The 20,296-nt window shown below is 37.1% G+C and overlaps 1 protein-coding gene and 1 pseudogene across 20 annotated transcripts in view; one reads left to right on the forward strand and one right to left on the reverse strand.

Annotated features, from left to right (window-relative positions):
* MPDZ (multiple PDZ domain crumbs cell polarity complex component) overlaps positions 1-20,296 on the forward strand; it is a 165,520-nt gene that overhangs the window by 15,355 nt on the left and 129,869 nt on the right. For 18 of the 19 annotated variants that reach the window (XM_032300209.1, XM_032300210.1, XM_032300215.1 and 15 more), the window contains exons 2-3: positions 13,050-13,124; positions 15,541-15,707. In XM_032300209.1, the coding sequence (XP_032156100.1) occupies positions 13,109-13,124; positions 15,541-15,707 (183 nt within the window). In that variant the 5' untranslated portion in view covers positions 13,050-13,108. Of the gene's footprint in view, positions 1-13,049; positions 13,125-15,540; positions 15,708-20,296 lie in introns of those variants that run through there. The other variant, XM_032300221.1, reaches the window with a different exon arrangement.
* LOC116566161 lies at positions 7,220-7,829 on the reverse strand (annotated as a pseudogene). Its single transcript, XR_004275767.1, has one exon. The product of XR_004275767.1 is annotated as a glyceraldehyde-3-phosphate dehydrogenase pseudogene (transcript).

Below are 20,296 nucleotides of genomic sequence, written 5' to 3' on the forward strand. Positions count from 1 at the left end.
CATTTTAAAAAGAGTTTCCTTAAAAAAAATAGAGAAAGCTAAATTTCGCCTTTAACTCCCCCATGTGAGGCTACTACTTCCATCCGTCTGCTTCTAACTACTGTCATTTTAGAATGTGTCCTTTTAATTCATTGTTGAAAATACTGAAAGTGTATATATACATATTTTTATGTGGCATATACTATTTTTTATATTTTAAAAATATTAATTACTTATTCTTTAAATCTCTATTTCATTATTGAGATTTGGACCCTGAGTCTGTTTTTTTAAAAATGAATCTAACCCATTTGTGTTTATTGTGAATATGGCTATCTGGATTTATTTCATTGCCCTTGTTTTGTGTTTTTTGTTTACTATGCTTTTTCTTTTTTTCCCCCCATTCCTAACCTCTTTTAGATTGCTCATCTTTTTTCCTCCTGGTGTACGTATTGTTTAGAATCTATTTCTGTTTTAGTAGTATCCTAAAATTTTAACATATTTGGCTAAATTTTTCTAGTAGAATTTGAAGAAAGAACATTTCCATCCTCCTATGAATGGAATTCTTTATTATTATTATTACTTTTTTTTTTTTTTTTTTTGAGAAAGTCTTTCTCTGTCACCCAGACTGGAGTGCAGTGGTGCAATCACATGTCACTGCAGCCTCTACCACCTGGGCTCAGGTGATCCTCCCACCTCAGCCTCCTGATTAGCAGGGACTATAGGTGTGTACCAACGCTCCTGGCTAATTTTTTATTTTTTTTAGAGATGGGGTTTTGTTATGTTGCTCAGGCTGGTCTCAAATTCCTGGACTGAAGTGATCCACCAGTCTTGGCCTCTCAGAGTGCTGGGATTACAGGCATGAGCCACCATGCCTGGCCTGACTGGAATTTTTTGGTCAGAAATATTTTTACTATTTATAAATGTTGTTCACAGTTACTATGGTTTCATTTGTGTAATGAAAATTTGACAGATCTCACATTCCTTTTTTTATTTTTAATTTTAATTTTCTAGGGACGGGGTCTTGTTCTGTTGCCCAGGCTGGAGTGCAGTGGCGTGATCATAGCTCACTGTAGCCTCAAATTCCTGGGCACAAATGATTTTCCCACCTCAGCCTCCTAAGTAGGTGGAACTACATGCTTGTGACTCCATGCCTGGCTAATTTTAATAATTTTTTTTGATAGAAGCAGTGTCTTACTATGTTGCCCAGGGTGGCCTTGAGCTCCTGGCTAAAACTGATCCTTTCACCTTGGTTTTTCAAAGTGCTGGGATTACAGGCACGAGCCACCATACTCTGTCAGCTACCTTTGTTTTAACAGTGGATTTATGCTTTATTCGGTGGCAGTTTATAGCTTTTCTCAGACTCTGAGCAAAACAGACTTTATTCACCCACCATATTAGGAGCTTCCCTGTACTTTTTTTTTTTTTTTTTTTTCCGAACGTAGCTATCTCTCCTGTAGGATTATTAATTATCTAGTGGCCCTACTAAAATTGTCTTTGCTTGCTAACTCCCTCAAATCTTTATTAAAAGTACAGTGCCCAAATGAAGTAATGGAACAAGGGCATTTTATAACAAGGATATTTGAGAGGTTTTTTTTTTTTTTTTTTTTTTTGGGATGTAATGATATGGTACCATACCAAAGCAGACTGTGTTTGAATGAATAGATATATTTAAATGGAGCAAGCAGAGCCTCATATAATGTACCTCTGGCCAAGTGGAGTTCACTGTAAGAATGGAGATCAGTGATTGTGCATCTGTAGGGAACAGTTACTCTATTTTCCCTCTTGTTGGCTGTTTTGCATCTCCCAAGGAATGCTTGCCTCTCTTAATGTCAAGCTACATTAGGTCTCTATCAACTGACTTGTTTTGCTGTTTTGTAACTCTGGCTTGCATGTACCCCATTTTAGCTTCATCATCCCTTACTAAGCCATATTCTATCTTCTCAACTCTTGCTCTCCCATTAATTGGCTTATTCTCTTAATATTTCTTAATTTCCCAAGAGACATTCTAGCCCATTCCTGCTTTTCATGTCAGCACTTATATTGGCTTCCTTTGAATAAGGAGCCCAGCCCTGGTTCCCTTGGTAATGGTTGCAAGAAAGGGGCAAAGCAAGTACATGACAGCATAGTCCTTAGAGGAAGGGCTGTGGGAAGGTTGAAATCTGTATTAGTCAGCTTGAACTGCCATAACAAATTATTTAGAGAGGGTGGTGTAAACAACAGGAATTTATTTTCATGGCATTAGAGGTTGAGAGGTCTAAGATCAAGATCTGGCAGGGTTCACCTTCTGATGAGGGTTTTGTCTGTGGCTTGAAGATGGCTACCTTTTTGTGTCCTCATGCAGCCTTTCCTCAGTGCTTGCACGTAGATGGTGAGACAGGTTTTCTTCTCTTCCTCTTTCTGTGACTACCAATTCCTTTACATCAGGACTTCACCCTTACGTCCTCATTTAACGTTAACTGTTTCCTAAAAGACCTATTTCTAAAATCAGTCACAGTGGGGTTAGGGCTTCAACATAGGAACTTTGAGCAACACAGTTCATTCCATAACCACAAACGGTACTATACTCAGCTATTCAAATTCAATTAGGGCAGACATTTCTAGAACAGCCACAACACTGACATGTTCATTGTAGTATTACCATCCAGTCAATAACCAAAGCAGGAAAGGTGGAATTTATCCTAAACTCATCTTCCTTACCTCCATATTACCATGCCACAGTACTTAACATCTCTTAACTAATCTTAATCTATCTTCCATTTTCCCATTCTTCTCTAGTTTTGAAAATGCCTCTTACCTGGCCTGCTTATCCCTAGCTTCTCTTGCTTTTTGTATGTCCTCCATACCAATACCAGAGTGATCTTTCTAAAGATGACTGCCAAAATAAACTTCTAATTAAATCTAACTCTTTAATGTCTGGGTGCAGTGGTGGCTTACCCTGTAATCCCAGCACTTTGGGAGGCTGAGGTGGGTAGATCACTTGAGGTCAGGAGTTCAAGGCCAGTCTGACCAATGTGGCAAAATCATGTCTCTACTAAAATTACAAAAAAAAAAAAAAAAAAAAAAAAATAGCTGTGTGCCTGTAATCTGAGCTACTCGGGAGGCTAAAGCATGAGAATCTTGAACCTGGGAGACAGAGGTTGCAGTGAGCTGAGATTGCACCACTGCACTCCAGCCTGGGTGACAGAGCAAGATTCTGTCTCAAACAAAACAAAACAAAAAACAAATTTAAACTCTTTAAGAATTGTATGCAGGGCCCTCAGTAATTTGGCCATTACTCACATCTCTAACCTTATCTCTGTGTTTCCTTTTTTCCTCAGCCCCAATCCAGGTACTACTTAAGAAACTACTTGCAGTGCTCAGAAGGTACCATGCACTCTTGCATATATGTAGGGAGCGCTTTCATCAGACCTTCTCCCCTACCTATTCTTTAAAACTCTGCGCAGGGGTCTGTGACTCCAGGAAGCTTTCCCTGACTTCTCAGTTAAGCTTGGATGTCCCTCCTTTGGGTTCTTGTATTTTAATTGTTTACTTCTTTTCCTTTCCTTCAGTTGAACGTGAGTTCCCAGATTGTAGCATCATTTCTCCAATTCTGCTACTAGTCAACATGCCAGTCATGTAAGTGCCCCATGTATGCTTGCAGAATCAGTAAATAACAGAATTTGAGTCCTTTTTTAATCCCTTGACCTTCTCTGCATTTTCTTTTATTTTCTCTTCTGTTTTTTTGTTTTTGTTTTTGTTGTTGTTGAGAAGGAGTCTTGCTCTCTTGCCCAAGCTAAAGTACTGTAGCTTGATCTTGGCTCAGTGCAACCTCTGCCTCCTGGGTTCAAGCGATTCTCCTGCCTCAGTCTCCTGAGTAGCTGGGACTACTGCATTTTCATTTCAGGTAGTTTATCTGGCAGTTTATAAAGGAAGAACAAGAATATTAATCAGGTGCAGTGGCCCATGCCTATAATCTCAGCATTTTGGGAGGCTGAGGCAGGCAGATCACGAGGTCAGAAGTTTGAGACAAGCCTGGCCAATATGGTGAAACCCCATCTCTACTAAAAATTCAAAAATTAGCTGGGCATGGTGGTGTGCAGCCATAGTCCCAGCTACTCGGGAGGCTAAGGCAGAAGAATCACTTAAACCTGGGAGGTGGAGTTTGCAGTGAGCCGAGATCGAGCCACTGTACTCTAGCCTGGGCGGGCGACAGAGCGAGACTCTGTCTCAAAAAAAAAAAAAAAAAATCAGTATTTGAAGTATGTTGTGAAGTTAAGCTTCTTTAATACTTGATTTTCTTTCATTTTGGTGGAGAAAATAGAATTGATACATCTTATTTTCTTGAATAAATTTAGGAAGATTTATAAATGTCAACTTGAAAATAAAAATTATGTTCATGAATGCTTTCTTGATCAAAGCCTGTAAAAATGAGGGAGAAGTTTAGAAGAACAGATGCTAAGAAAAGGCTGAGTGATTTCTGTTGGATGACTGTATGATGTTGGTGGGTACTGTGACATTTCTGTGCTTTTAGAGCTGTAGTTCAATAGTGTTACCCAAAAGTAGGAATTATGACTGAAAGTGTAAGAATTGCTGTTATGGACAATTGACTTTATGGCAAACTAGTTGCAACTGTGCCTTTGTCTGCTACTTCAGGTACTGCTGAAGCAACTATGAATGATACAAATGGTAAATTTAAATGCAATAACAGATGCTGAGCAACTTTGACAAGCTGCAAGCCATTGAAACAAGCCCTTTTAATGTTGTATTCCTTTTTCAGTCAGAATTAAGATAACTAGAAAATTGTATGCATTTGGGGCAGTTTCTCTTCATAGAGTTATTTTTAGTATAAAACATATTTTCACTTGTTAGTTGCCATATAATCTGCATTGAGCAGAATGATTTGTGTTATGTTTCAAATGCTGATTCTCTACTTCATGAAAGCTCTGCCTACATGTTACCATTGCAACTTGTTGAAAAGTAAAATGATTACTCAGTCAGTCCCTATTTCTAAATAATACCAAATATTCTATTTTATTTTTATCCCCTGCTGACACTAGTGTTATCAACAAGTTGTTGGAGAATCTTATGATCACAGGTAAAATCTTTGAGATTTATTAAGGATTAGGGAGCTCTCTGATTATATTTAAGTTTTACAGGAAGCATGAAAGCTAAAATGATTTTATATGTTTATTTTTTTCCTAAGCTAGCATGTACATAGTAGGATTGTTAGATAAAATAACAGATGCCCAGTTAAGTTTGAATTTCAGATAAATAACATTGGATTTTATTATAAATATGTCCCAAGTATGGCATGGGACATAGACTAAAAAATTATTCATTTACCTGAAATTCAAATAGCTAGCATCTGTATTTTTATTTGATAACCTGGCAACCCTATATTAAGATACAAAATTTAAAAAACACAAAAGTAATGCAGTACAAAGTAAGATTATCTCAGTGTCCTCCAACCATGCCATATCCCAATATTAGTATCTTTGAAAAAGTTGCATAATAGTCTATGCTTTTATAAACATAAACCTATCAGTTTTTACTTACCTAAGCAATTGCCCTCCTCTTTTTCTGTACAAAGTGGAGCACCTTAATGTGTTCTTCTGTATATTCTTTTTAGTAAATTTGACAATATTTTCATCATGTGATTTTGCAAGACAGTTTGGAAAATATGCCAGTAGTATGATAGAGTTTCGGCTTTAAAATCAGGTGCACTAGGGTTCAATTCCAAGTTCCCCCACTTACTAGCTGTGTGACCTTGAATAAGAATGCGAAGTCTCCTTTTCTCTGTTGCGTTATCTGGAATAATGTGCCAGGCATGGGAGGATATTATGGGGGGCACCAAGTATCCTTCACAGGATATTGTCAGAGTCCCCACATGCATGATGGATTGTGTATAAACTGCACTTGCCTAACTCTGTGGTGCCTCACAGATACTGAATTCATTAAGCTATTATTGGTATGTCTTGTGGTTCTGAGAGATAAGGCTATTGGAACAGATTTTAGGTTCAATCATAACCAAATAGTGATACAGCCACAAGCAGCATACATGAACAGCAGCTAGAGGGGAACTGGTATTTTTTTCTGTACCAGATTTGAATACAGTTGTCCCAACCATTGGAACATGGAGGGCCTGAAACCAGACATAGTACCTTACCCTGTATATACAGGCCTATTTTATTTTATTGTATTTTGCTTTATTGTGTTTTGCCGATACTGCATTTTTGTAAACAAATAGATGGTTGTGGCAACTCTGTGTCAGGCAAGTCTATTGGTGCCATTTTTTTTTTTTCCCAACGGTATGTGCTTACTTTGTGTCTGTGTGTCACGTTTTGTTAATTCTTACAGTATTTCTTGCTCTTTATTATTCTTAGCCTGTTACAGTGATCTGTGATAAGTGATCTTTGATGTTACCATTGTAATTATTTTGGGGTGCTACAGCCCTGCCCATTTAAGGTGGTGAACTTAATCAATGTTGTATGTGTTCTGACTCCTACAACTGGCTGTTTGCATTATCTTTGGAGCTTCTGAGGCCTAGAAGCTCAAAAGCTAGAAATAATTTAGTGAGGAAGTCATGTTGAAAGTAGAGATAGACCGAAAGCTAGGTCTGTTGTGCCCAACAGACAAGTTGTGAATGTGAAGGAAAAGATCTTGAAGGAAATTAAAAGAGCGTCTCCAGTGACTGCATGTAAAGCAAAACAGCCTTATTGTTGGTATGGTGAAAGTTTTAATGATCTGGATGGAAGATCCAACCAGCCACAACATTCCCTTTAGCTAAAGCCTAATACAGAATAAAGTTTTAACTCTGCTCAATTCTGTGAAGGATGAGAGAGGTGAGGGAGCTACAGAAAAAAAGTTGGAAGCTAGCAGAGGTTGGTTCATGAGGTTTAATGGAAGAAGCCATCTGCATAACATAAATGTGCGAGGTGAAGCAGCAAGTGCTAATGTAGAGGTTTCGGAGAGCTATCCAGAAGATCTAGCTGAGATTATTAATGGAGGTGGCTTCACTAATCAACAGATTTTTAATGTAGGTGAAACAGCTTTATATTGAAAGAAGAGGCCATCAAGGATTTATTCATTTATTTATTTATTTTGGCTGAGCACAGGGGACTTTATTGATGGTACACGACAAGGTGGGGCTCCCTAGGCCCCTCCCTCTTCAAGGGTCTGCATGGAAACTGTGAGGAGGGGCAATTCACTGTGATGGGGGACTCTGTGTCAGGGACTCCCCAGCAGTGAGGGCCTCTCTTCCTCTCGTGCTCTCGCTGGGGCTGGTGGTCCAGGGGTCTTACTCCTTGGAGGCCATGTGGGACATGAGGTCCACCACCCTGTTGCTGTAGCCAAATTCATTGTCATACCAGGACATGAGCTTGACGAAGTGGTTGTTGAGGGCAATGCCAGCCCCAGCATCGAAGGTGGAAGAATGGGTGTCGCTGTTGAAGTCAGAGGACGCCACCTGGTGCTCAGTGTATCCCAGGATGCCCTTGAGGGGGCCCTCCGTTGCCTGCTTCACCACCTTCTTGATGTCATCATATTTGGCAGGTTTTTCCAGACAGCAGGTCAGGTCCACCACTGACACATTGGCAGTGGGGACACGGAAGGCCATGCCAGTGAGCTTCCCGTTCAGCTCAGGGATGACCTTGCCCATGGCCTTGGCAGCGCTAGTAGAGGCAGGGATGATGTTCTGGAGAGCTCCAGTGCCATCACGCCACAGTTTCCCGGAGGGTCCATCCACGGTCTTCTGGGTGGCAGTGATGGCGTGGACAGTGGTCATGAGTCCTTCCACGATACCAAAATTGTCATGGATGACCTTGGCCAGGGGCGCTAAGCAGTTGGTGGTGCAGGAGGCATTGCTGACGATCTTGAGCTATTTAAATCCATCAAGGATTTAAATAGTTCTGAGAAGTCAGTCCGTGGCTTCAAAGCTTTAAAGAGGCTAGCTTTCTCATTAGGAGCTAATGCAGCTGGTGATGTCAACTGGAAGCCAGTGCTTACTTACCATTTCAAAAATTTTAGGGCCCCTAAGAGTTATGCTAAATCTGCTGTGCCTGTATTCTTTGTACATGGAAAAAGAAACCCTTGATAACAGCACATCTATTTATAGCATGGTTTACTGAATGTTTTAAGCCCACTGCTGAGACCTACTGCTCTGAAAAAAGTTCTTTTAAAATATATTACTGCTCATTGACAAGACACCTGGTTATCCAAGAGCTCTGATAGATTTTATAAGGAGATGAATGTTTTTTCCATGTTGGTAACACAACATCCATTCTGTAGCCCCTGGACCACAGAGTAATTTTGACTTTCGAGTCTTATTATTGAAAAAATATGCTTTGTAAAGCTATAGCTGCAGTACTTAATGATTCCTCTGCTATATTAGGGCAAAGTAAATGGAAACCTTCTGGAAAGGGTTTACCACTTTAGATGCCATTAAGGTATTTGTGATTCATGGGAGGAATTCAGAATATCAACATTAGCAGGAGTTTGGAAGAAGTTGATTCTAACTCTTATGGATAGCTCAGAGGGTTCAAGACTTCAGTGGAAAAAGTCACTGAAGATGTGGTACAAATCGCAAGAGAACTAAAATTTCAAATGGAGTCTGAAGATGTGACTGAATTACTGTACTCTCATGGTAGAGTTTGAATGAATGAGGAGTTGCTTTTTGTGGATGACCAAAGAAAGTGGTTTCTTGAGATGAAGTGTGTGCCTGGTGAAGATGTGAACATTGTTGAAATGAAAACAAAGGATTGAGACTATTACATAACTTTAGTTGATAAAGTACGAGCAGGGTTTGAGAGGTTCTATTGTGGGTAAAATGCTATCAAACAGTAATCACATGCTATAGAGAAATCTTTTCTGAAAGGGAAGAATCAATCAATGTGGCAAAGTTCATTGCTGTCTTATTTTCAGAAACTTTTACAGCCACCCAAGCCTTCAGCAAACCACCACCCATGAGTCAGCAGCCATCAGCACAAAGGCAAGACCCTCTACCAGCACAGACTATGACTCACTGAAGGCTCAGATGATCACTAGCATTTTTTGACAGTAAACTTTAAAAAAATGAAGATGTGTACATTGTTTTCTTAGACATGATGCTGTTGCACATTTAATAGTCTACAGTGTAGCATAAATGTAACTTTTGTACACACTGGGAAACCAAAAAATTCATGTGACCCCTTTTATTGAGAGATTCACTTTATTGCAATATCTCTGAGGTATGCTTGTACCATTTTTTTTTGTAAATACATACCTATGATAAAGTTTAATTTACAAATTAGTCTCGATAAGAGATTAACAACAACTGATAATAAAATAGAACAATTACAACAATATACTGTGTATTCTTAATTCTCTTTGTTTAGGGATTTATTACCTTGAAATGTAAAAGCAATGTTTTTGAATGTACTTTGAATATCAATTTAAAGAGCCTTACTTCTTGAGGGTTTTTCTTAAAATCTTGGATTTTAAAAGTGATTTGTTTAAAGATGTATGAACATGAACATTACATAAATGGTGAATATTCCTGATCTTTCTTTGATAGACCCACCAGTGTTATGTAAAATATATGATTCTGACTTCTTCATACCTTGTCTGGACAGTTGGCTAATTTGAGTGTATACAGCAGTCTATTCCATTTCAGACTTCATTCATTTTGGGTCTCTGTTCCTTTGGTTTCACTTTATGTAGGCCATGGTCTGTTTGAACTTGGAAACAGGGAAGTTGAATCTTCCTGTATTCTAGAGGCAGCATATTGAAGAAATTAAATTGTGGACTCTGGAGCTAGATGGCTTGTGTTAGGATCCCCGCTCCATCATTTACTAGTGGTGTGGCCTTAGACAAGTTACTTAACCTGTTTGTACTTCATTTTCCTCATTTATAAAGTGAGAGGATTGTTTAAGTATTAAAAGACTTAATTGGAAGCATAAATCAAATAGTACCTAGCATGTGGTAAGTGCTGTGTTTGCTGTTGTCTTTGCTGCTTCTGCTTCAGCATTAGTGCTTATCTCCTTCTTATCATATCCATATCTTATCTCTGTTTTTGCCTCTCTGATTCATCATTGTCACTGCTTAGCATGAATTGCCCAGAAAAAAAAAAAAAAAAAAGAACTTGACATTCTTCTGACATGTTAGATCTTTTTTAAGTCATGCCAATTGGCCATGACCCACTGTTATGATTCAGGTACCCTTATGTTTCCATACAGTATTGAGATGGGCAAAAAGGGAAGGGAAATGGTAGGGTGATGAAAAGGTGACAAGAGGAATTCATGGCTGCAAGTTGAAGGGAGTGAACTCAATCTATCTAAAAAATTCTGTGATTACAAATGAGTTTATTTATAGTTAGAACTGAATCCTCAGGATGGGAGTATCAGGGACAGAAAGTAATAATTAAAAAAAGATTCTTATCTTTTTGTCAGCGTTGCTAATGGTGAAATCCCCTGAAAAATCTCAAAAAAAGCTATACGTTTACTTTAGGGACATCCAAGCGTAGAAAATAAACTCTGAAAGTGTAATTAAAAAAAACACAAACATTGAAATACGAAAGAGTAGAGCTCTCTTGTCTGGGAGCTATTTTTTTTTTTTTTAATCTTTGTGTTTTGGGGGACGAAAAAGTAATTCTGTTTTAACATAACTGACTTGTAGGTGAACTTTCCAACAACAGTGTTTTTCTCAATTAGGAACTGCCTACGCTGTCCTTTCTCTGCAGACTTCTCATAAATCAGTGAGCTTCTAAATTTGAGATCTACCTCCCATGTATTTCATGAACACTGTCTATCTTTTGAATTTTTTCTGTGCATACCAAACACATGGATAATTTTATCCTTTCAAAACATTATAAACATCATTCATTTGTAAATAGAGATTCAGGTTCAGAAAAGTGACTTAATGAGGGCATATAGCTAGTTGAAATTTAAATTCAGGTCATCAGACTCTCTAGTCCATGCTTCTTCATTGCTATCAAGCTTCCTACTGGGTGATTAAATATGCCTTTGTAGCCCTGGGCTTGCTTATATTGGGGTGTCTTTATTCAGGTGATTTCCTGCCTCAACTTAGAGCAGCTGGGACTGTAGGCGCATGCATCATGCCCAGCTAATTTTTGTATTTTTGGTAGAGACAGGGTTTCACCATGTTGGCCAGGCTGGTCTTAAACTCCTGAGTTCAAGTGATCTGCTGGGATTACAGGTGTGAGCTACCATGCCCAGCCCTATTTTTGTGTTTTAATTGCAGAAGTTAATTATTTTTGAGAAGGGGAGTGGCTAATAGAAGGCTGTTTAATGGAAGAGTATTATATTCTCTTTGTAAATAAGAGTAAAAAATATCACCAATTCATTTGTTAATATTTCCCTGTATTAGGCCTTCATGAAATAATGTAATGCTTGGCCTTGGAATGCCCATCTATATGGACTATATGGACTCAGCATTAATCTTGAGTAAATATATCATAGTTACAACTTATGATGTGAGCTGGGAATTGGCATACTTTATCTCATTTTCCAAAATATATGCAATGAATGTGTTTTTAAGGAAACTAAGGTTGAGATGATGGTCCCTTGATCAAGGCCATACTTCTATTTAGATTTCAATTCCAGGTCAGAGCTAGTGTCCTCTTTTCTTGACACAAAGGCAGTTTTAAAAACAAGTGCCGGTAGTTAAGCTATTTGACATTTGAAGTGGAGTTAATGTTTCAAATAGTATATTCTAAATTGGGATAAGGCAAGTCAATATGTACTGTTCTGTTATTAGACAGAGCTAATTGCAGGCATTGATGTTCTGTAGCTCTGCTCATCTATATCACATATGTCCTCTTTTGCCAAATGAATTTTGTCTTAAAGAAGTAACAGGGCAACTTGTCCTTTCTAAGAGGAATCCCATTTTATCTTCCAGATGAACAATGAGAATGTGTGGTGGTAGATTTCTTTTCTCTATTGAAGGAATGACTTACTGACTGTCTTCCTGATGATTCAGCGTTTTCTATGAGGCAAAAGAGAAATGGAACTATGGGGATAGTTGTGCAGATTTGTTTGGCAGCAAAGGCTCAGAGTGGGTTAGTGATGTGGATGTCAGCAATGCAGATCTATATCCAGTACTTCAAAATATCTAGTTAAGTATTGTCAGAGAAACATGAGATACGTGGATTGGAGGAGTTGAGAAGATTTCTTTGAATGGGAAAGAAGAGAACATTATAGTCAGGAGAGTATTTTAAGAACTTTTGAAAAATTTAACACTGTGCTCTGTTTTGTTCAGTTTTTCATCCACGATTTAATATATTATCTTCCAGTGGTTCATGTACTGCTTGAGTGTCACATTCATTTCTTTTATTCATTTTCCATTTTTTTTCTTTTTGACATGGAGTCTTGTTCTGTGGCCCAGGCTGGAGTGCAGTGGCACGATCTTGGCTCACTGCAACCACTGCCTCCTGGGTTCAAGTGATTCCCCTGCCTCAGCCTCCTGAGGAGCTGGGATTACAGGTGTGCGCCATCACACCTGGCTGATTTTTGTATTTTTAGCAGAGACGGGGTTTCACCATGTTGGCCAGGCTGGTCTCAAATTCTTGACCACATCTTGGCTCCCAAAGTGCTGGGATTATGGTGTGAGCCACCGTGCTCAGCCCACAGTTCATTTCTACTAGGTATGTGTGTATTGTAGCCTCAGTTAGGGGTGTGAGCCTTTAAGGACGGGATCACATTTTCTACTTTTTATGTTTTTGCCCACAGAATTTCTTATGTGGAGATAAGTAAGCTCCTTATTCTACACTTGGTCATCTATAAGTGAATACAAGATTATAGTGGTCTGTATTGAGAACTTCTTTTTGAAACTTCCGCCATCTTATTCAAAACAGAATTTTTGTCTTTTACCTGATTATGCAAGTATTATGGATAAATATATACATAGAAGATAATTTTGAGTAAGTCCTAAAATGATTACTTTTTTTGTCTATAAAGAGAACTGTCTTAAGTTATATCAACAAGATTTTAATGGTCAAAGGAATTGGTGTTGTATCAAGTGTTCTTTAGAGTATTTAACTTTAGAATATAAAGTTCTGATAAAACATAACCATTCCATTTTATTTCTTTTTTCCACAGAGTTCTATTTTAATTGCTATTATTAATCATTGTAGAGAAGAACACTGAACTTTGAAAAAATGTTGGAAACTATTGGTAAGACTTATTCTTTTCTGCCTACTTTTATAAGAATTGTAACTCTTCCCATTGGGATTTTTGAAATATGATGTGTTTTATATAGTGGGATTCTGTCTGTAATAACTTAGACTTAAAAAGTTTTTATGCACTAGCATTGTACTAAGGTAATATGTTTCTGTATTTGGACAATTTCATTGTAAGTTTTGTAAAAACCACATTATTTATAAGCAAAAATTAAAAACATATTATGGATTTTAGTAAGCCCAATTCTGACTTATCAGCCCAATTCTGGTTAATGTCTGTTCCTGGAAAGCATTGGAAAGATCATTGCCTTTACTTGAGGCAGGTGAAGTACTACTGAGCTCTTGCTATTAATTGGTAAGAGATGCTTTAAGGCAGTTTAATTTCTATATGAGATAATTTAGGTTGAAATATCTAGATTTCCCAGACTCATGTGTTAATAATCTGCTTTTCCCACTGCTCTTTGGTTTTAAAGAGGCTAGTTTAAAGTAGAACCATTTACTGGTAGATATAGCAGGTGTGGTACAATACATGTAATTAGCTTACACTCTAGTCCCTTACCCTATTCCAGGTAACTCTTTGGGTATGACTAAATGGAAACTGTTTGGATTTCACCCTGACACCTTAATCATTATGGCAGATACCTTGACAGCGGTGGGTTTGAGGTATAGAGTGAGAGTCAGTGGCAGTAAAGGGAGAAGGAGCTGTTTTTGTGATCATGGGGATCACTATGTTGACTTTTGTTCCTGGCATAGGCATATAAACTCTGCTGGTAATGAAAATGTATGTATATATATATTTCCTTCACTCTCCATTTTATACTAAACCCACATACTATAAAAACTACTAGTCCACATAGGAAAGTCTTCATAGGAAAGTGGAAAACAAAGGGCAAATATAGAATTATTTAAACCATTGTTTTCTAGTCTTTATTCTTTTTTGTGCTGAGTTGCACACTTTCCAAAGAATTGATGTGGAAATTAATATTAGATTTGTATTCTGAGATACCATGGGAAATATAACCCAGAATAAGATGCTCATGTGTATCTTTATCATAATTTGTTTTTAAAATTCTGCATATGAGTAAATATTATTTATGTGTATGCTTATGATCAACATTAATTCATGTTTATTCACCCTTTCTGTAAGTTTTAGATTTGGTGCCATAGAAAGTATCTCTGGTGATTCCTTTTTTTTTTTTTTTCTTTTGAGATGGAGTCTCACTCTGTCACCCAGGCTGGAGTGTAGTGGCATAATCTCGGCTTGCTGTAACTTCCGCCTCCCAGGTTCAAGGGATTTTCTTGCCTCTGTCTCCCGAGTCGCTGGGATTACAGGCATATACCACTAGCCTGTCCAATTTTTGTATTTTTAGTAGAGACGAGATTTTGCTGTATTGGCCAGGCTGTTCTTGAACTCCTGAGTTCAAGTAATCTACCTGCCTCGGCCTCCCAAAGTACTGGGATTATAGGCATGAGCCACCATGCCCCACCAATTCCCACTTTTTAACGTTACTGTGATACAGCAAATACAGTTAAATAGATGCACTTGTTACCATCATGAATCTAAGTAATACATCTGAACAATCTCCACTGAAAAAAATTTTGGCTTCATTTATAATACTCTGTAAAGATATATATCTGTTTATGTATCTGTGTTTCAGGGAGACATTTTTGACTCTTATTTGTGGTAGAAACTGTCTGGTAGAAGTATGCTTGTAAGATGCTAGGACTATTAGGACACACTTACTCAAAATATTTACTTTTGGCAACTTTGTGCCTGATTTTTACAGTGCTCAATACTTATTTGAATTGGTTTGGTTCGAAGCAGGTATAAACATACTATCTTATTTGCTGTTTAATTTTGGAGAAAGATGTTTAAAGTATTAAAAAGTACTCAGTTTTTTGTTTTTTGTATTCTTGTACTCCATTAAAAAATGTGTACTTTCTCTACAGTTTTCTTTTCTTTTTTTTTTTTTTTTTTTTTTTTTTGAGATGGAGTCTCGTTCTGTCACCCACCCTGGATTACAGTGGCCTGATCTTAGCTCACTGCAACCTCTGCCTCCCGAGTTCAAGCTATTCTCCTGCCTCAGTCTCCCAAGTAGCTGGGATGACAGGCATGCACCACCACATCCAGCTCATTTTTTGTATTTTTAATAGAAACGGGGTTTCATCATGTTGCCCAGGCTGGTCTCGAACTCCTGAACTCAAGTGATCTGCCTGCCTCAGCCTCCCAAAGTGTTGGGGTTACAGGCATGAGCCACTGTGCCTGGCCTATAGTTTTTTATTCAGTTTAAAAGAGACAAGTTTATGCACTCAATAGAAGCTGTTTTAGGATCTTCATAAGATGGAGTCCTCATAGGCTGGACATGTGTCCTTTGAATCCTGTTACTGACAAATGCTGCTCTTTGGTATAGACAAAAATCGGGCCCTGCAGGCAGCAGAGCGCTTGCAAACCAAGCTGCGAGAACGTGGGGATGTAGCAAATGAAGACAAACTGAGCCTTCTGAAGTCAGTTCTGCAGAGCCCTCTCTTCAGTCAGATTCTGAGCCTTCAGACTTCTGTACAGCAGCTGAAAGACCAGGTAAGACATCATTCACCCAAGCAGGCATTCACGGCGTGGCATAGATCTTGTGAAAGGCTTGTGTTTTTCTGAAAGGCTGATTTTTCTATGTGTTAATGAATAGTTAATGAAGTCATTTAAACCTCCAAATGAGACATTCAGATTCACTGTGGCTTTTTTCCTCCTAGTTATTTTTGTAGTGGTTGTTGCTGTATATTGTAGATGATATGACATTGTGTTGAAAGCTGTGTGGATGCTGAAGAATGAGTTTCTACAGGAAAAACGGGTGATAAAAATATGTTTAGTATGGTTGGCTTTAGACTTGGTTTCCATCATCACTCAGGCTCATTGTTCATGTGATCTTGCTCATTTAGATTCGGACATTCAGTATACTTACAAGATTTCAGATAAGCCAGGATTTGCATGTGTAATCATGTGTGTGAGGAAGGGAAATCACCTCTATTTTGACAGTAAAAGGAATAATTACATTGTCATCAGTTAGAGGAATTGCAATTCTCACTTCTTTAAAGAGTGTAAGTAGCAATTGCTTCCATGACAGCTCAGATGGTGATAAACATTAGAACTTCTAAATGTAACACAGTGCTTTTTTGTTCTGTAAAAATTATGAGCATTAAAAAGTCAAGCATTTATATTAAAATTGAAACATTTCACAATGACAGAATGAAAACTGAAGTCAGATGTTCTTTGAACTTAGTTAACTTAATCACCATCTTGTGCTTTAAAAAATATTTTAAAAATGGTTATCTTCAAGATTTGAAGTCAATCTAATTATGCCTTCAATGCAAGTTAGTTTTCATTCTAATGTCTTTAGCATTAATTAAATGGTTAGAGATGACGTGTTAGCAAATATTCTGCCTTAAAAGGTTAAAAATGAAACTTGAAGATTAGTTCCATAAATGAGTGAAAGAACAGCTCCAGTTAAAAAAAGCACCAAAATATGGCTAATGCAAAAGAACAAATAATAATAAGAGATAATGAATTTGTTTAATGTCATGCAACTTCTTAAACTAGATGTTTTGTAGCAGATAAAGTAAATCAAGAAGAATCTTCACAAATACTTTTCTGTAGTGAATTTCTATTTAATGGTTTTGGAAGTTGTGATCATGAATTTAAGGTGTTTTTGTTATATGTAGTTGTGTTTGTCTCCTTTACAAGTTGTTGAAAAAACACTGATTTTATTGTTTTTTGAGACAGTCTCACTCTGTCACCCAGGCTGGAGTGCAGTGGTGTCATCTTGGCTCACTGCAGCCTCTGTCTCCTGGGTTCAAGCAATTCTCCTGCCTTAGCCTCCCGAGTAGATGGGATCATAGGTGGCCACCACCATGCACAGATAATTTTTGTGTTTTTAGTAGAGAGGGGGTTTTACCATGTTGGCCAGGCTGGTCTTGAACTCCTGACCTCAAATGATCTGCCTGCCTTGGCCTCCCAAAGTGCTGGGATTACAGGAGTGATCTACTGAGCCTGGCAAGATTGATTTGCAGTACTGGTTTTCAGAATGGATTGACAAGCTTTTGGAGAAACCAATATTCTGAATAAAAGCATAATTATGATGTGGAAAATTATCTGCTTTTTCAGAGAGTGTAAAGAAGTTGAACAGGTATCTTCTCTTATTATTATATTTTCTGAAAACATGATTAGAATGAGAAGAAACATTGAAACAAAAAGTGTGCTAGCAAGTGTGTTGGGAAATACCACTGGCCTAGGGAGATAACTGTTGAAATTTCCCTTGTAGCTAGTCTTATATAAAAGTAGAAATATTTGTGCATACAATGTCTCATGAAAGGAGAGTACAAATAGGCCTGCCTCTTAAACTTTGTTTTATCATTTCCAAATGAAAGTATGATATGGTCTCTAAGACTATTAGGGTCTCACCTGATTCAGATGAAACCCACTTGCAAATTTGTTGAGCCTGAGATTAGCTACAGCATGATCTTATTGTTTTATTGTTGATAGGCACTGATATATTTTAAGACAACGTAAATTATGAGGTCTGTGAATTCTGTGGGGCATGTCTTACATATTTTTGGACTTTGGCTTTCTTGTTCACATCTTCATATACAGAGGAAAACTAATCCTGAAAGGGACCAAGGAAAACATCTGGCTTATACCTGTAGATTACAATGGCTTAGAGAGGTCAAGTGATTTGATTATTAAGAGTAGAGTTAGAACTGGAACTCAGTTTTCTTTGGAGCCTGTCTTACATCTTCTTCTCTTTCTTTCTTTTTTTTTTTTTTTGGTTTCCGAAGGTAGAATATTGGTCCCTAGATGCCAAGAGTTTCTGTTTGTTTCAAATCATTAATAACTTTTTACAGTGTCTGTGACTCTTTAAAATCTCCGTTCTTTACTAATTCAATTCCATTTGTTGACCAGGTTTTTTCTTATATGATGAGTAAAAACTTAAAATCTTATATTATTTTCTATTCTAAAATTTAAATATAAGTATTCTAGACTTATGTCAGACTTAAATTTTCTATGTAGTTTACCAGCTGTTGATTTATTAATATTTATAGTTTAATAATTAATGAATTTGAGGAATAAAATTAGTTTTATTCTTTTAAGCCAGTGGCTACACAAATCTGACCAATGACTAGCTTATGTTTATTACCTTATACCTTACTGGTTTTCAAATGTATAATTTTAAATGCATGACAGGTACAATTTACTATCTCCATCTTTTTTACTATTACTAGAAAATACAACCCTCTGATTCTCCTTTTCTACCAGTCTCTTGTTTTTTAGAGAAGGGACTGAATAATTGAAAAGCCTGAGGTATATGCAGCATATTGGAGAACATGATCATATTGTTGCATTAATGACAGATAGCTGACATGCCGTGTTGAATTAAGCCTACAATTTTTTTCCCCTCAGATCCTTCTCATTACTTCTATTCAATAATGTTTAATTTTTTCAATTTGCTTCTTCAGTATTAAGACTGCCCTTAGAAATCAAACTGTTTCCCTTTGGCAAATTAAACACTTGACAGGTGTATAACTGAGAGGGCAAAAAAGCCATGTGCTATTTAAATATTGTCAAAAATATTAACAGATCTGAGAATATAATTGATGTCTCTGTTTAACTCTGCCACATTGTGTATTGTTCTAATGCCAGCTAAAAGGATCCATGCTCTTAAACCTGAATAATCTCTAATAGCTGTAGTTCATTCCCTATTGCATGATTCCTGTTTAAGTGAAGAGAAAAAAAAAAGAACTGTGACTATGTGTCAATGATCTGTCAAATGCAAATTCTCAAGTAGTGTCCTCACTGTCACCTAGTCATCACTGCTGATAACTACAGGGCTTAATGTGTATTCATGACAAAAATCCAGCTATTATGGGGGAAATAAACACGTTAGCTGTTTAATAATAGAAACTTGTCAGCCTTGAGGATATTGGATTTACATATTTATTCTATGAAGTTTCTCCAGTCCAGTATAGGTGGATGCTACTTTCTTGATTAATTAATTGCCTTGCCTTAAGAATAGACCACAGGCACTAAATTAATCTTTTTACACTGAGTTATCTGTAGGAAAACTGTGAATTAAAGTGATTAATTTCAATAGAAATTTAGAAGAATACTTAGAAATCGACATTGCTAAGATTGTTTTTAAAGCTATGGCAACAGAGACCAATTCTAAGATTTGTGAAATAACGTGGATAAGTCAGGTTGCAAAAGCTGCTTAGATAGCAAATAAGCCTCAGAGCACGGAATTTTCAGGAGGTCTCTCCTTGTCAGTGACCTTCAGACTTTTTGGAGTGTGGCTTTCTATTGTTTTGTTGTGGTGTTTGTTTAATATTTTTAGGTTTATAGTTCATTCACTTTCCTCCCAAAAAGTGTAGGCTTACACACATATCATCTAGATGCATAATGTATATGCACACAAAATTAAGGCAGATTTTTCTTTGGAAAATTTATGATAGTTCTTGAAATAACTATAGAGATGTTGTGTTAACATAGGATCAGGGTTGAAAATTACTCTTAAATGCTGATTAGAGTAACTAGATCTTTTTTGAAATTTTTTTCATGAAATGAGGTCTTCATGACATAAAATTTTGATTTTATATTTCTGCGTTTGTAAATTTTCCCTGATTATATTTCAAAAAGAAATTGAAGCAACTTCTGATGGCAAAACTTATTAAATAATGAATGATTCAAATGTAAACTTCAACAAAGACCAAATAAAAATACCACAGAACTAAATATATCAGGACCTTGGATTACTGAAATTGAGTATGTCATTTAATTTGTTTCCCAGAAGCAAAGGCAAAAAAGAAAAAAGAAAAAATAAAGAGAGAGAGAACAGAAAGGCCATGTATTGTTCAGTGTGGGATTCAGTGAACTAGGTTTCCCTTGGCAGTGGGAGGGTTATCTCATGGAGGCTCATATTCTCATATTCATTTAATAATCAACCTTTGTTGAACATCTAAAATTAATAAAAATACAAAGAATAATAAGATGAAAGCTCTCACTATTTAGAGGGGAAAATAGAACATAGAAAAAAGCAAGGTGAATAGTAAAAGAGGAAGGAATTAGTAACTTTGACTAGGCAAATTATATTTGCCTCACAGTAGAGGCGGTAGCGTGGAAGATGG

Source organism: Sapajus apella, unplaced genomic scaffold (genome assembly GCF_009761245.1).
Source record: "Sapajus apella isolate SASKATOON/1434 unplaced genomic scaffold, GSC_monkey_1.0 scaffold42, whole genome shotgun sequence".
Taxonomy (NCBI): domain Eukaryota; kingdom Metazoa; phylum Chordata; class Mammalia; order Primates; family Cebidae; genus Sapajus; species Sapajus apella.